This window comes from Malus sylvestris, chromosome 15 (assembly GCF_916048215.2).
Source record: "Malus sylvestris chromosome 15, drMalSylv7.2, whole genome shotgun sequence".
NCBI classification, from domain to species: domain Eukaryota; kingdom Viridiplantae; phylum Streptophyta; class Magnoliopsida; order Rosales; family Rosaceae; genus Malus; species Malus sylvestris.
This window is the reverse complement of record NC_062274.1, coordinates 52,617,434-52,633,077: the sequence shown is the minus strand read 5'-3', so window position 1 is coordinate 52,633,077 and position 15,644 is coordinate 52,617,434. Positions and strand designations below refer to the sequence as shown.

At 38.7% G+C, this 15,644-nt stretch overlaps 2 protein-coding genes across 3 annotated transcripts in view; both read right to left on the bottom strand.

Annotated features, from left to right (window-relative positions):
* The window catches only part of LOC126605044 (uncharacterized), a 52,807-nt gene that overhangs the window by 4,197 nt on the left and 32,966 nt on the right, over window positions 1-15,644 (bottom strand). The gene's annotated exons all lie outside the window — the stretch shown is intronic.
* LOC126605038 (disease resistance protein RPV1-like) lies at window positions 1,248-4,553 on the bottom strand. The gene is made up of 3 exons (XM_050272393.1): window positions 3,885-4,553; window positions 1,658-1,991; window positions 1,248-1,566 (listed from the first exon to the last, which is right to left on the bottom strand). The coding sequence occupies exons 1-3, from the start codon at window positions 4,388-4,390 to the stop codon at window positions 1,423-1,425; spliced, it is 984 nt and encodes a 327-aa protein (XP_050128350.1). The 5' UTR covers window positions 4,391-4,553; the 3' UTR covers window positions 1,248-1,422.

Here is a 15,644-nt window from a genome sequence, read left to right as displayed (position 1 = left end):
AATGTATTTATATTAACCGACAAGAATGCTTAAACAAGAGTTTGAATCCAACGGCTACCTAACTAGCCATTGTATTCAATTTTTTATATATATATATATAATGAATTTAAACCTTTTTTTTCCCTATAAATACCTAAGTCATTCCTACACCATTTCTCACATAATTTTCACCATTCCATACTATATCACTTCATTCTATTTTTTTTTCCTATAACTTCTATTTTACAAAATTTGTTTCATATTTTTTTTTTACAAAATTTTACATAATTTGTTTCACTTAGCGGTTGAATTTGAATTTAAGTTGTAGTTTTTAAATAATAAATTATGTTTGGCCCTATGGCCCGTTGACCCTCGGTTGGAGATGGTTTTTTGTGACATGGCTAAAAAAAGCCCTATGGCCCTCGGTTGGAGATGAAGGCAAATATGGCCATGTACTGTTCATTAAAATATTAATTTTTTGGAGGGCCAGAGGGTTAAAACGAGTTATCTGTCCAGCCCTCGGTTAAAGATGGCCTAAGGCCTTGAGCATAGGGTACTAACGATTTTGCTAATTATACATAATCATAATTTAAATCTCTAGCTCGCGTGAAAAGTCATTCCAACTGATAAAGAGGTCAAGAGCGTCATGACAATTTAACTCCTTGACCTTGTTGTTATGATAATCCTACTTACATAACCAAACCTATCATAAAGGTTGTGTCCGTTTCAATCGGTTCAGTTTTTTGTCAAAACAAAAATCGAACCAAAATTACTATTCATTTCAATTTTCTTAGGTTAGGTTTGATTTTGGTTCAATTTTTTTTTATTCGGTTTAGGTGTTTTTTTTTTATGAAATTGAAAAGTGTTTTTTTTTTCTTTTGATAAAACCTGAAAAGTAATTTTCAAATTGTAGTCTTTGCTGTGCTTTGCAACTCCAACTTTTGACCCAAATGTATTGAGATGGATTGGATTTTTTTTGAGATGGTGTGGATTTGATTCAAATTATCAAGCAAATAGTACATACCGGGGCATGCTTAAAAATACATAATTGTATTAGAATATATACATTACAAATTAAAATGGTATAAATTATAAAGTATTAAAACATACTAAAAACAAGAAAACAACTATATAATAAGTGTTCATCTAAATATTCAAAAATCTCTTCTATTTTAATAAAAAAAATAAATGCAAAATAAAAATTATCGTTTTTTCGCTACCTAGGCCTATTTAGCAGCCACCACTGCCATAACTATAACTGTAAAGAATTCAATAATTGTGTATGAATTCAATGATTTCTAATAATTCAATACAGAGGTCTTTATACATATACAATGATCAATTAAGATCCTACAATTTATGCCTCTATAAGTTGTTCCTTATTTTACACGTCTACATGAAAGAAAAGGAATCAGACCGATATCATATCACGTTAAATAAGCCTTACCAGGCTTTAATTTCCGCAACAACAACGATTATGAACATCAAAGCGGTTAAGAATCCCAAAACTATCAGCAACTTCTTCCTCCCGCTCTGCAACCACATTTTCCTCCTTATCTGAGTTTCCAGCTGCCTGCAATCTTGTGCCTGCATCGCCAAACCAATCAGTAACACAGCATACATAAGAAAGCGAATCATACAAATCTTCCAGCTAGGAAAGCAAGGGCGGAAGCAGCACCATTGAAGGACTGCGATCTCGATCTCGATCTCGGTCTCGGTCTCTCTCTCTATCCCGATCTCGGTCTTGATCAGAATTGGCGGTGGATGCGGGCGGTGCGGCGTCGGAGGAACGGCGTGTGGGGGAGAGACTGGAGAGGAAATGGCGCTGGTGGCGTTTTTGATCTTCGGTTTGTCCTTGAGGGCGTTGGACAGGAGGATCCGAAAAAACCGAACTGGATTGTTTGACACGTGACTCTATTCCAACTGGGTACTTTGCCACATTCAAATGGGTACTCTCTAAAACTCGGGCCGAAATCTCTTCAACAATTTTTTGAATAAATTTATATTCGTGCCTACAAGTTTAAAAGCATAAAAAGAACATTATTATAATTAAATTAGAAGAAATTCGTGGATGTTCCATGTAATCAATATTTCTAGTGCAGACAACTCTACTCAAGAAAAAGGAAGTCAAACATTTGGACTAAATGAATAATATTAGACCAGAAGAAAGAAATCATTGGATATTCCACATAATGGTAAGATACTAATCATAACAAAAAGGTAATAAAAAATAAAAAAATTCTTTTTTATGACAAAATTACCCATTCACTATTTTATATGCATTCATTTCGGCTAGATTTGAACTTTTCTGTTTGGGGGCATTTGTGTCCCATTCTTTGTTGTGAAGCACGTGACCCCAAATGGATTGTTGGCATTATATATTAAGTATAGATGAATGACGTTTAGCTATGTGTTGATAAATTTTATAGGCCGAACATGATTCACCATCAACATTACTGATATTGTCTTAATTTAATCTCTTACTACTCAATATTAGATTTTACCACAAAAATTCTCGCTAATATTAGGAGTGCAAATTCTCATATATTTGTTATATATTATTTTATCATATGATCGATGTGGGATCATATTTGTCACATCCTGGCCCGGGTCCACCACATCCCGGGCATGCTCTACCACCGTAGCATGATATTGTCCGCTTTGGGCTTACCATTCCCTCACGGTTTTGTTTTTGGGAACTCACAAGCAACTTCCCAGTGGATCACCCATTCTAGGAGTGCTATGGCCTATTTCTCGCTTAACTTCGGAGTTCTTACGGAACTCGAAGCCAATGAGCTCCCAAAAGACCTCGTACTAGATAGGGATGAGAATATACATTTAAGGATCACTCCCCTGGGCGATGTGGGATGTCACAATCCACCCCCCTTAGGGGCTCGACGTCCTCGTCGGCACATTTCCGACCAGGGATTGGCTCTGATACCATTTGTCACATCCCGGGCCTGTTCCATCACCGTAGCACGATATTGTCCGTTTTGGGCTTACCATTCCCTCACGGTTTTGTTTTTGGGAACTCACGAGCAACTTCCTAGTGGGTCACCCATCTTGGAAGTGCTCTGGCCTTTTTCTCGCTTAACTTCGGAGTTCCTACAGAACCCGAAGCCAGTGAGCTCCCAAAAAGCCTCGTGCTAGGTAGGGATGAAAATATACATTTAAGAAGCACTCCCCTGGGCGATGTGGGATGTCACAATATTCACCAATATGTGTTTGTTTCACATACTAATAATGAATAACTTAAACAAGTTTTCCTATAATATTGTTAGGGAATAATACCAAAATATTATGAAAAATTAAAATGCTAAGGATAATTTCTAAAAAGTGAGACTCTTTATGAACTTTTTGCTACAATGTTTTATAATGTTGGCAGGGGAACTAACACTAAACTATGAGGTGTGAGAGAGCTCACGGAGACTCTTTCTATGAGAGGGGTCTCCTTAGCATTTCTCAAATATTATATATTTATGTTAGTCTTTTTAACTAAAATAGTTACTAAAATTGTTATAACTCTTCACTTTAGTCATTGAAATTTAAAATCGATAGAAGTGGTTCTTGAGAGAGTCCACTGTCAATCACTTTGATCATTCTGTGAGAAATCTCAGTTAAACTGAAGAAACCACCAGTCCAAGTGGAGTGATTGATTTGACAAAAATACACTCAATTTAACAAAGATTTTTTTCACGGAATAACCAAAATGATTGATGATGAACAATCTCAAGATCCACTTCTATCGATTGTAAATCTTCAAGAACAGTAAAAGGTTATGCTCATCTCAGAAAAATCATTTTGGCTAAAAAGCCTTGATATTATGCTTATGAATTGAAGCAAATAATAAGCTTATTTTACATTTGAATGATAGGTTTGCAAGTACATAGAGATCAGAAAAATACCCGTCGGCCAGGAACGACCAGCCAGACAAATTTGCTGCTTTTGTAAGAGTTTTTCTCCATCTCAACACCTTGTCCATGTTATCCTTGAGTTTGCTTTCATGGTCAGCAAGTGCCTTACCGAAACTCTCTCTTTGGTTCCTCACATCCGATGGATCCACCTTGTAAAAAACTGGAATAACCATTTGCTGCAGTTGTTCTTTACAGTGAAAGATGTGAATGAGTTCATCTAAGCACCACTGTGAGGAAGCGTAGTTTTTGGAGAAGACAACAAGAGAAATCCTCGACTGCTCGATTGCTTTGAGAAGCGCCAACGATATTTCCTCTCCTCTTTTAAGCGCCTCATCGTCTATGAAGGTTTTGATTCCCTTCTGAACCAAATTGTAGTACAGATGACCTACAAAATTGTAGCGGGTATCCTCTCCTCTAAAATTAAGGAAGACATCATATGTCCATGAATGGGTGAAAGAAGAAGAGGAAGAGGCTCCTTCATTGGTCGTTGAATCCATGATCGTTCGATTACTAAAAATGATGAGAGGCTGAGAGATTAAATGTCAAAGACTGATCCATCTCTTGTGTTATGAACTTATGATAAGGTCTCTTTTCTCGACTTCACAATATGCGAAGTAGTTTCCTTGCCATCTTCCACGCTGACCTGAGGTCAAGGAAATTATAATCATGTGGCCATGATGCAGTGCCATCAATGTAGTTTGGTGGCTGGTTCAAATTCGATTTAATACTTCTTACTAACTTGATTTCTTGCACGCGGTGTTTTAATTAGGAATTGTGCTGTCATTTAGTAATAGTCATTTACTATGCTATAGTGGGCTAGGAACTTGTGATTGTGGTTATTATGGTTGCTGGCTAGGTTCTCTAAGTACTCAAAACATTAGAGACAGCAAAGGGGGATTTGAATTTTGAAGTTTACGTAAGCAGAGAGTATTCTCTAATTGTTCTTCTTTTAAAGTTGTATTCCCGATTTCAGTAAAGTCATTTCTCTATTAACAACCTCCATTAGGCCAATTCATTTTTTATTTGGCTAGTTTATAAAGACAAAAATTGACGTACTGATGTATTATGATCTAGAGATATTCTTTTTCATTTTTAAGTGAGAAATCTCAAGTTCGATTTATAAATAGCGAATTTGATCCACATTATTATGCATTCAATTGTGTGGCTTAGCCTAATTTGATTTTTATCATAAGTCTTTACTGAACTATTATTTATAGTTGTTTTAATACAAACGAATTACTATTTTTAACTTACACTAGGACCGGAAAGGACCGGAAGGAAAAAAGTTCACACCCAAGACAAAATAGATAGTTGAAAATGAAGGCCCAACAGTCATATCATAATTAGGCGATACATACACACGGCATTGGCATGTTTTAGGAAAAATCCTGAATTCAAATTTAAAACTTTGACCATTCTTCCACATAAGCAGACTTTCCCGTTTAGTGGTGATTAGTCAGATGATACTTTCAGTTATTTTCTATTTGGGTTTTTATCACAAATGATTTATGAAATTGACCCTATCAATCATGATGTTCTCTGAAATTGAAAATCGATCAGTGTAGTCCCTGAATTTTAACCTCGCGAATCAATGTCGACCTTCCATTAGTGTTCCATCCAAATCAAAGTTAAAAAAGGATATGTGACAACTTTTTCATGGTAAATGACAATAATACCCTACTAATCTTATTCCTCCCTTCCCACTTTTTCACTTGTCCCACCCAAGGTCTCAAATGCTGATAATATTGGCAATATTTCGTCGATATTATCGATTTTTCACGTTACCGATATTTTAATAGGTATCCAACGGGTTTTCGTCAAAATATCGCGATATTATCGATAATATCGCGATATTTCCAAAACTATCGCGATATTTTGAAACTGTGCTAATCGAAGAAAAACGCCGGAGCTTCTACAGCTCCGGCCGACTGCAAAAGAACACCCTAGACTCCGATCTAGGTATCAAAATGAAATAGAAGACGAGATGAATGTTTTTATAAATTCCGTTTTCCGTGAAACGGTCGAAGGTGTTAAGAAAGTTCGTCGACACCCACGGCCTCGCCGGAGATGGGTGTGCCTATTCCTGAGCCGATTTCATCCCAAAAACCTTGCAAAAACACGATTTTGAACTTAAATTTCACATATAAGCTTCAATCTAGAACAAAAAGAGGCAAACCCGAAGCTTACCTAACTGGAGAAATTCAAGAAACTTGCCAGAGTTCCTGTATTCGCCGAGTTGCAGAGATGAGAAGGAGAGGGAGAAAGACAAGGTTGCTGATGATGATGGGTGTCTTCCTGAAGCAGGTGCGATGGTGTGCGTGTGTGTATGTGGGTCTCGGACCCTCGGTGCAGAGAGAAAGGAGAGAGAAGGCGCCAACGAGGGAGGAGCAGAAGGCGATGTGAGAGAAGGATCGAGAAACCTTGGGTCTTTGTGCGTGTGTGTGGGAGAAGGATCGAGAGACCTTGGGTCTCTGTGCATGTGTGTGGGAGAATGGAGAAAGGGGATAAGGGAGCTCAGAGAAGAGAGAAGGATCGAGAGGGAGGGACTGTGTGCGTGTGTTGTGTTGTGTGCGTGTGTGGTGGCGTGTCTCTGTGTGTGTGTGTGGTTGGGTTATTTGACTCACCTGACAACTTTTACAATCACTTTTTACAATTTCAGACCATGGACAAAAGTAATAGTGCTTTCATAATGAAACCGTGTGCCACTATGAGTCTATGATATTCTTTCACATTCAAAACCGTGTGCCACTGTCTATGATATTCTTTCACATTCTCAGAGGTGGAGTATCAGAGCCATTCAGAGCATTTTCGTTTCTTCTTCTTCCCTTACCCCTTTCAAAGCCATTCCAGATCCATTCCAGAGCTTGAACACAAAGGGTTCCATAGTTAAAGTAAGTTTACAAACTTATATTTATATTATTGTAATTTATACAACAACAAAAAAATTTGTGTGGACTCGTATGTTAATTTTTTTAAGTAATTAATACTTGCATGTTAATTTTTGTAAGTAATTAAGTAATGTTAACAATTACATGTTAATTTTTTTAAGTAATTAAGTAATGTTGTATAATTATTCCCTAGGATAATTTTAATATGTTTAATGTTATTATTATTTTATTAATATTAGGTTTTATTATCAAATTAGATTATTATTCATTAATATTAGGTTTTTTTTTATTATCAAATTGGATTATTATTCATTAAATTGGATTATTATCAAATTGGATTATTATTAAATTGGATTATTATCAAATTGGATTATTATTCATCACTATGTTTTATATTAGGATTATTTTTTTATCAAATTGGATTATTATTCATTAATTTAGGTTTTATTATTCCATATTATTTTTATAATTACTTAAATTTTTACAATCATTTTCATTTAATTCTTCTCTAGAATAACTTTATTATTTAGGTTCTCTTATATAACCGTCATCACTACTATATTTTTTGGCCAAAAAATAATTATCTAATTTTCATGAAAAATAAATATAGGTACGTTTAAGATGTCCAGTGGAGTTGCTAAACGTGATCCAGCTTGGGAACATGGAGACCCAATAGACGGAAACAAACATGGCACAATTTGCAAATATTGTGGTCGGGTAATGAAGAGTGGCGGAGTGACACGACTTAAGTACCATCTTAGTGGATTAGATCCAGCAAAAAATGTCCAACTATGCGATAATGTCCCCCCAGAAGTGAAGGCATTCATCAGCACATTATTAAAAAAATAAAAAACAGCAAAAGGAAAAGATAACACATGGAATGGAAAATATTCGAGCTGGGCTACGAGGAGAAGTCATTGGCCAAGCGGTTGGCAGTGATGATGATGACGATGAGGACGAATGTGATGATGACATGAGACTTGAAGAACGACGCAGTTTGAAACAAGCATTACGTGCCTCCAAACAATCAACATGGGAAAGAGAACACCTTCATAAAATTCCTAATAGAGCACAAGGTTCAGGGACAAGTGGTGGTGTACAAATGATACGGGGAGGCAGTCTTAAAGAATCACAACTAACACCACCAATAGCCCCAAATTTATATAAGTCATCCAAAGCACGTCAAAAGAGTGTTTGGAGTTATTTCATTGGAGGTAATGTGAAGGAGGGAATGAGGCGTCTAATTAGCAAGTTCTTTATCTATGAAAATGTCCCTGCTAAGAAAGTATCATCACATCATTTCAAAAATATGGTAGTGGGATGTCAACAGGCCGGTGTTGAAGTACAACCTCCCACTCCCTATGAGATAAGAAACAAATATTTGGATATGAAGTATAAAGACATTGGCGAGTATGTTAACAAGTTGAGGTCAAAGTAGGAAACTAATGGTTGCACAATCATGTGTGACGGATGGACTAGCCCGACCAGATTGTCTATCATAAATTTCATGGTATACTCCAAGGGAAAGACATTTTTTTTAAGTCTGTTGATGCTTCAGACCATATAAAGAACTACAAGTATATTTACAAATTATTGAGGGATGTAATCATGGAGGTAAGAAAGCATAATGTTGTCCAAGTCGTGACCGACAACGGTTCTGCATTTGTCAAAGCTGAAAAAAAGTTAATGAAGCATCATAATGTGTTTTGGACATCATGTGCAACACATTTTATTGATCTCATGTTTGAGGCAATGGGGAAGAGAGAGAATGTTGCTACTGTGGTAAAAAGAGCTAGAACGATCACAAATTATATTTACAATCACGGTTGGTTGTTGGCAAAGATGCGTGAATTTTGCAAAGGAGACATTATTCGTCTAGCTACCACTCGATTCACCACCAACTATATTGCATTAGACAACCTATTTAAGAAGAAAATAGGGTTGAAGCAACTATTCACTAGTGACGATTGGGATAACCACAATTTGAGCCGCTCAAATGTAGGTCGTATGGTGGAAAGTATAATGCTTGATCATGCTTTTTAGACTCAATCAGAACATGTGTGCCAAGTGTTTGAACCTCTTTACAAAGTTTTACGGATCGTTGACACAAAAGTGTATCCTACTGTAGGGGCAATATATGAGTTGATGTGTGTAGTGAAGGATGAATTGGAAAGAAAACATGGTGCAAGGTGGGTCATAAAGATAATTGAAGACCGATGGTATAAAACATTATACCACGATTTGCATGCAGCATGTATAAATTATGTCATAATTTGCAATTCATTTCTTTAGTTGCATAAGTATTATTTCTCTTATTAGAGTATGTGTTTCTTTGAACAATATATTATTTAAATCCTCGATACCAATACAAACCCGGTATTGGAGATGATGGTACCCTTATACGTGCTTTACATAATGTATACTCTAAATTAGACCCTGCATCACCAGCAGTTGACCAATTTGGAAATAAGGTACACAATTACTTAAATGATAATAATTACTTTGTTGGATTAAACTAATACGATTTATTGAATTCAGCTAACATGGTTTAAAGATGTAAGAAGAACTTTTGGAGAACCAACATCAGTTGCTGCTCGAACAAAAATGTCTCCTAGTGAGTGTAAACATATTTCACGATAAGTTTATAATAGAATTTGTTGGAGTTATTAGGCTTATCAACATTGTTTTTCATTGTAGCTGAATGGTGAATTATGTATGGGACCGATGCACCAACTGTGAGAAAGTTAGCAATCAAAGTATTATCACAAACAGCTTCCTCATCTACTTGTGAAAGAAATTGGAGCACATTTGCACTCATACACACAAAGCAAAGAAATAGGTTGGCTCATAGTAGGTTGGAAAAATTAGTTTATTGCTACTACAACATGAAGCTTCAAATTCGAGATAAGGAAGCAAAAATAGATCATGTCGACCATGGTGACCCACTAGATGTGTTTGATATTATTGCTGAAGATGATGATACAGAGGGTAACCAACTTTATCATTGGATTAGACCTCTTCATTTAGATGATGATGAAGGCAACCCAGCTCTCAGAGTTGCTGAAGAAGCACGTAATGAAGGGATAAATGTAGAAAGAGTATTAGAGGAGGAGGTGGGATCTAGCAGCGCTGACTCTTTGGAAGAACTTTTGTGCCCAAGACCAAGAAACACTGGAAGTCCACATTCTTCCAACCCTACACAACCACAATATCGTGCTGATACTAATGATAGCTCTAGTACAAGATCAGGAGACTCACCTACCACCAGAGGTGGGAATGATGAAGGATATAGTGGAGCTGGAGGTAGTGGTGGTGGATATGGAAACTATGTTGGACCACCTCCCGGATTTATGAGCCCTTTCACTGGTGAGGCAAACTTCACGCATGCAACACATGATGAGGACTATGGCAGTAGGCGGGCATGACTAGGAATTGGTGCCATAGGGAATGACTATACTCGTAGAGAAAGAGGTAAGGGGATTTTGTCAAGTCAAGAAGATGACTCGTTATCTATAACTTCAAACTCTGTTGGAGTGGGAAGTAGTAACTATGGTTATACTCATAACCAACCATTTCCCTACCCTTCATATCCCATTCATGTTGGAATGGAATCGAGCGACTCATGGAAACAATCCGAGACTCAATCTTCAAATGATTTTGCTTATGAACAACGTCAACCAATCTCGGATCCATATGGGTGGCATGTTAACAATTACATGCAAAACTATTTTGGGGATTTATCATTTGATAACTACTCTTCACAATACACTCACTCTACACATAGAGATGATGAAGATAGTGAAAAATTTGAACCTCATAGGAACTCTATGTGGTACTAAGTCACTCATGTATTTTACCATGCAATGTATAAAGTGTAAAATATTGTACTAATTCATTATATATAAATGATTATGGTGTGTTTAAACTTCTTTCATTAATTACTACATATTTTCTACATTCACAATGTTTGCCAGCTCGTTATATAATCAACTTGATAATGTTAAATCCATCATGCAATGCATTTCCTTCCAATTTTTTGTGATAAACTAATAGATAATTGACTAAATAAACATCCTGCAAAGTTTCAATAAAAATTTTCAAGTTTTTCTTACAATTTCTGTGGTTTCCATATTATTTTTATCGATATCGATAATATCCTGATATTTCCGTGTTTTCGGACTACCGATATTTCCGATATCATCGATATTTAATACCTTGGTCCCACCTAATCCCTTACTTTTCTTCACTTTCTACAAATTCTTTTCTACTGTAAGACTTGGGGTTTGAAAAAATATTGGGGATTTTTTACATAAGATTCAATGAAACCTATTAGATTCGACTAAATTATAGGATTGTCAAGAATAATTCGAATTTGGTTGTTTGCGAGGGTGATTTAGGTTGATTGCGATGCAAAAATATATCGAAAAAATGGAAAGCCTCCACAATATGGTTAGTAAATCGAATCTCCTTTACTTTTAGTGGTCCCAATATGGCTTTTGTTCAGTTTGATAAGTGGGTGTTGTTTTCTTGTGAAATTTGTCGGTGGGTTGTTTTGTAATGTCAGTGTTTGAGGGTTTGAAGTGGGTTTAGACTTTTCTGCTATCCCAATGTATATGTTTGTCACTTTGTGTTAAATTCCTTCATTGTTTAATGGTTTTGGTTTGGTTGTTGTGGCTTTGACTTGGGTGTAGGGTTTGAATAGAAATGGGCTTTAGGGTTTGAATAGAAATGGGTTTTCTTTTTCGTGAACTAGTTTCTCCTGCTCCCCTCCCCATAGTTTCTCAAGACTCTACCTGTCACAGCCCGTCCCGGAGGTACTTTTGGCGGGAATGTGAAAGGACGAAAATGCCCTTGTCAGGTATCAAGGTATGGGTGTATTACGTTTTGAAAATGTTTGGTCCCTAAACTTTTAAGAAGTTGTTTAAGTTAGAAATATTTTGGAAGTTGATTTTATATTTTTGTGGTTAGGGACTTAAGAGAGATTTTGGATGGTGTGGATTGGTTTGACCACACAAGATCAGTCCCTTTCTCTCCTCCCTCTCGATCACTCTCTCAGTCTCTCTCTCTCTCTCTCTCCCGACCTCACACCCAAACACACCCATATCGTACGGACCTTCACCCAAAACCCTTCGAAACTCAACGGATCGGGGCAAATAAGGTATGTATCTTCATCGTTTTGACGTCCTGAGTTCATTGGTGCTAGTTTTAGGAAGTGAAACCTTCGATTTCACGTAGATCCCGAACCTCCATTTTTGAGGTACTGTTCATGCGAACGTAAAATGTTGTGTTTCAGGAGATTTCAAGCTTGTGGTGAGCCTTAGGAGGTCCTAAGGAAGCTCGGGGACATTCGTTGGAGAGTTTTGGACGTCGGGATCGTAGGTTTCAAGTTTGGCCGAAATCTTTGGTTTTTGCAAGGTGAGATTTCGTAGTTTTTAGGCCCTAAAACTAGTCCAACGTGATAGTACACTCTTAGGGCTTTAATTTGGTATAAAATACGAAGAAAATGGGTGAAAAACGAAGGAGAACAGTGAGTTTGAAAATCGGCCGGAGTTCGGCCGGAGTCCGGCCACCGGAGAACCAGTCCGGCGAGGCCCTGCGAAGAAGACGACACGTGCGCTGCACGTGCTGCGCGTGGCCAGCGCGTGGACCCGTGCCACGTGTGGCGCGTGGGGGCGCGTGGGGCTTCCAAAATTTTTTCTGAAAATTTCTCGACGCTCGTGACGTCGAGTAGGTCGATGTGGTATATTCATATACCAAAATTGAGCATCGTATGAGAAGTTATTTCGAATTATTGGTGATATGCTTAAAATTAATGATTTTATAGTTGTTTCGCATATAGGTGAGACGTATCCCGAGGACGACCGCATCCAGGGACGCCACGGGGGTTACGACCCGTCGACTTATCAGTGAGTGGGCAGTTTTGTTTTCGTATTACCTATATGCTATTGTTTTCCCAGAAAATGCATTTATATGAGAAAACGTTTTTAAAATGCCATGCATAGAATTATTTGGAAAAGGTGAATTTCACATGAGTTATATGATTGATATATGATGCATACATGTTGCATGGTGCTGTGGAGGCACAGGTAAGTCAGGTGAGTTCATTTATTCATTGAATTGTTGTTGTTGAGATGTGTTGAGCTCATAATCTGCACCCTAGGTGTTAGTGCTTATTTTATTCACCACACCGCACGCTCGCCTTGGATCCAAGTAGGTGGATGTCGTACAGACCATGTGAGGGTTCCGACATGCTAGTCGTACAGATCACTAGGCGTGATTCCGACTAGTGGGTGACCTTAGTTATGCGCGCTGATGATATGATGAGAGAAGCACTAGAGCGTATTTTTACACCTTTCATCGTATAGACTACCTTACGTAGTTCCGAGTGATGTGCAGAGTAGGGCCGTATAGGTCACTGTGGTGACTCCGGCTTAGTGAGATATTGAGCTATTGAATTAATCGTATAGGACCAACTGCAGGGTCTCCGATTGATTCCTTATTTCACCTGATTTATATTTTGATTTATGGCATGGCATGTTTTCTTGAAAATGTTAAAGATTTGAGATTTAAATGTTGAGATTTTATATGGTTATATAATTTCTGGGAAAGTATACAGGTTTTTACGGCGAGGGGATATAACTGTTTTAATGAAATGTTTTGGAAAACTAATTTGTTTTACTGACCCACTCATTTTGTTTTGCGCCCCTCCAGGTTCTAGTTTAACGGTGGTTGGCTCACGAGGTCCTTTCCGGCTTTCTGACAGATTTGGGACATGTAGGACTCACCTGAGGGTGATGTATTCTTATTTTAGTCCTACTTGACTGCAGATAACCTATGCTCTGAACTTATGTGTTTACTTGTAAACTCGTCCGGTTATGTCCGTATGTGGTTATGTTGAGTTTGGTTTGAATTTCTGTTGTTATATGTTGTTATTACGCTTCCGTGTCGTGCTTATGGTTACGTCACGCTCACGTGACGGCCAGCACACCTGGATCCTCCGGATCAGGGTGTGTCAGTTTGGTATCAGAGCTTAGGTTGCAGTCCTGTAAATTTGTTAATGTCTTAACGATCTTTTGATGTTTTCTGTCAGAATCATGCCGCCTCGTAGAGAGCGTAGGGAGTCCCGCCGTACTTCTGAACCTAATTTCCCGGATATTACTCAGTTAGGGGAAGCGATGGCCCAGGCTTTACAGAATGTGATTCGTCCTCCCCCTCCTCCGAGGACACCTCTGGAGACCATGTACAACTTGAAGTTAGATCGGTTTATGGGTAATGAAAGTCATGAGGGGGCAGAGAAATGGCTTGATCATATTGAGAAAACTTTCCAGGTGATGCAGAGTCAGGGGAATCTCCCTGCTAATAGGTGGGTGGAGACCACCACTTGGTTTTTGGGTCGTGAACCAGCAGCATGGTGGATAAATCAGGCTAGGTACATGTCACCTGAGACGGCAGCCGACTGGAAAGTATTCAAGGAGTATTTTATGAAGAGATTCGTTCCTCCTGAGTATATTGACCGTAAGAAGCAGGAATTCACCAGGTTGAAACAGAGAAATATGTCGGCACATGAATATTATAGAAAGTTTACTGATTTGTCTCGTTATGACACTGATACAGCTGGTAATCAGGGAGAGATGCTTCGACGTTTCAAGTTGGGATCTAAGAATAAGTGGCGTACCTTTGCCAATGCACTCCCCTGCGCTGATTATCATGAGTATTTCGAGATTCTGGTTAGGATGGAGGACTCTGATAATCTTCCTGACAGTGAGGATGACGAGGACAAGAATGAGGGTCAGAAGAAGAATGACAAAGGTAAGGGTATTTCTATTCCGGGACCTCGACAGACACAGAGTTTTAAGAAGAGTGGAGCGAGTTCGAGCTCTTCTAGTGGGGGATATAGTTTTACTAGCCCGAGGAGAGGTGGTGGAAGATTTTCTGGTGGACCCAGATTTCAGGGTCAGAGGGATGCTGGTGGATCTGGCGCTCCATGGTGCCGCCGTTGTAACTTCCGTCACCATGGTGAGTGTAGGAGAGGTACTGGTGCCTGCTTTACGTGTGGGCAGATGGGACATCGGGCTTCTCAGTGCCCCCAGGGTCAACAGAGACCACAGCAGACCACTATACCACCTCCAGCACCAGTTCAGCAGAATTTGGGACCGGGTGGTTATGGCCAGCCGAGTCGTGGTGGTGCTTACCACTATCAGGGGGATGCTGCTCCGTATGCTCCCGGACCTTATCAGTATTCCCAGGAGCCTTACTCTCAGGCTGGATATTCTCAGGATTTTGGAGGTTATTCATCTTATTCCTCTATGCCAGCTGGTGGATCGCAGTGGCATCAGGGAGGCCAGCCCCGTCAGGGGGAAGTTGCTACTGGTGGTGCAGGATCATCCAGGCAGCCTAGTCAGCCAGGCCAGGGACGTAATCCTCGGGGACGAGGTAATCAGGGCAATAGAGGCCGAGGTGGACGACAGCAGGCTCAGGGGCGAATTAATCATATTTCCTTGCAGGAGGCTCAGAACCATCCAGACTTGATTATGGGTACGTTAAATGTTCTTGGTCATTTTGCTAAGGTTTTGATTGATTGTGGTGCTACGCACTCTGTGATTTCTCATACGTTTGCTCAAATAACCCAACCTCACCCTTCACCTCTAGGATTTGATTTAGAGTTTGCCATGCCTAGAGGAGATAAATGTTATGTGGATAGTGTGTATCTGGGGTGTCCAGTGATGGTTGAGGGCGTGATTATGCCCGCTGATCTTATTCCGTTAGATATTGTGGATTTTGATGTGATTTTAGGGGCCGATTGGTTACACCATAATCGTGCCCATATTGATTGTTATGGTAAATCAGTTACTTTTTATCGTCC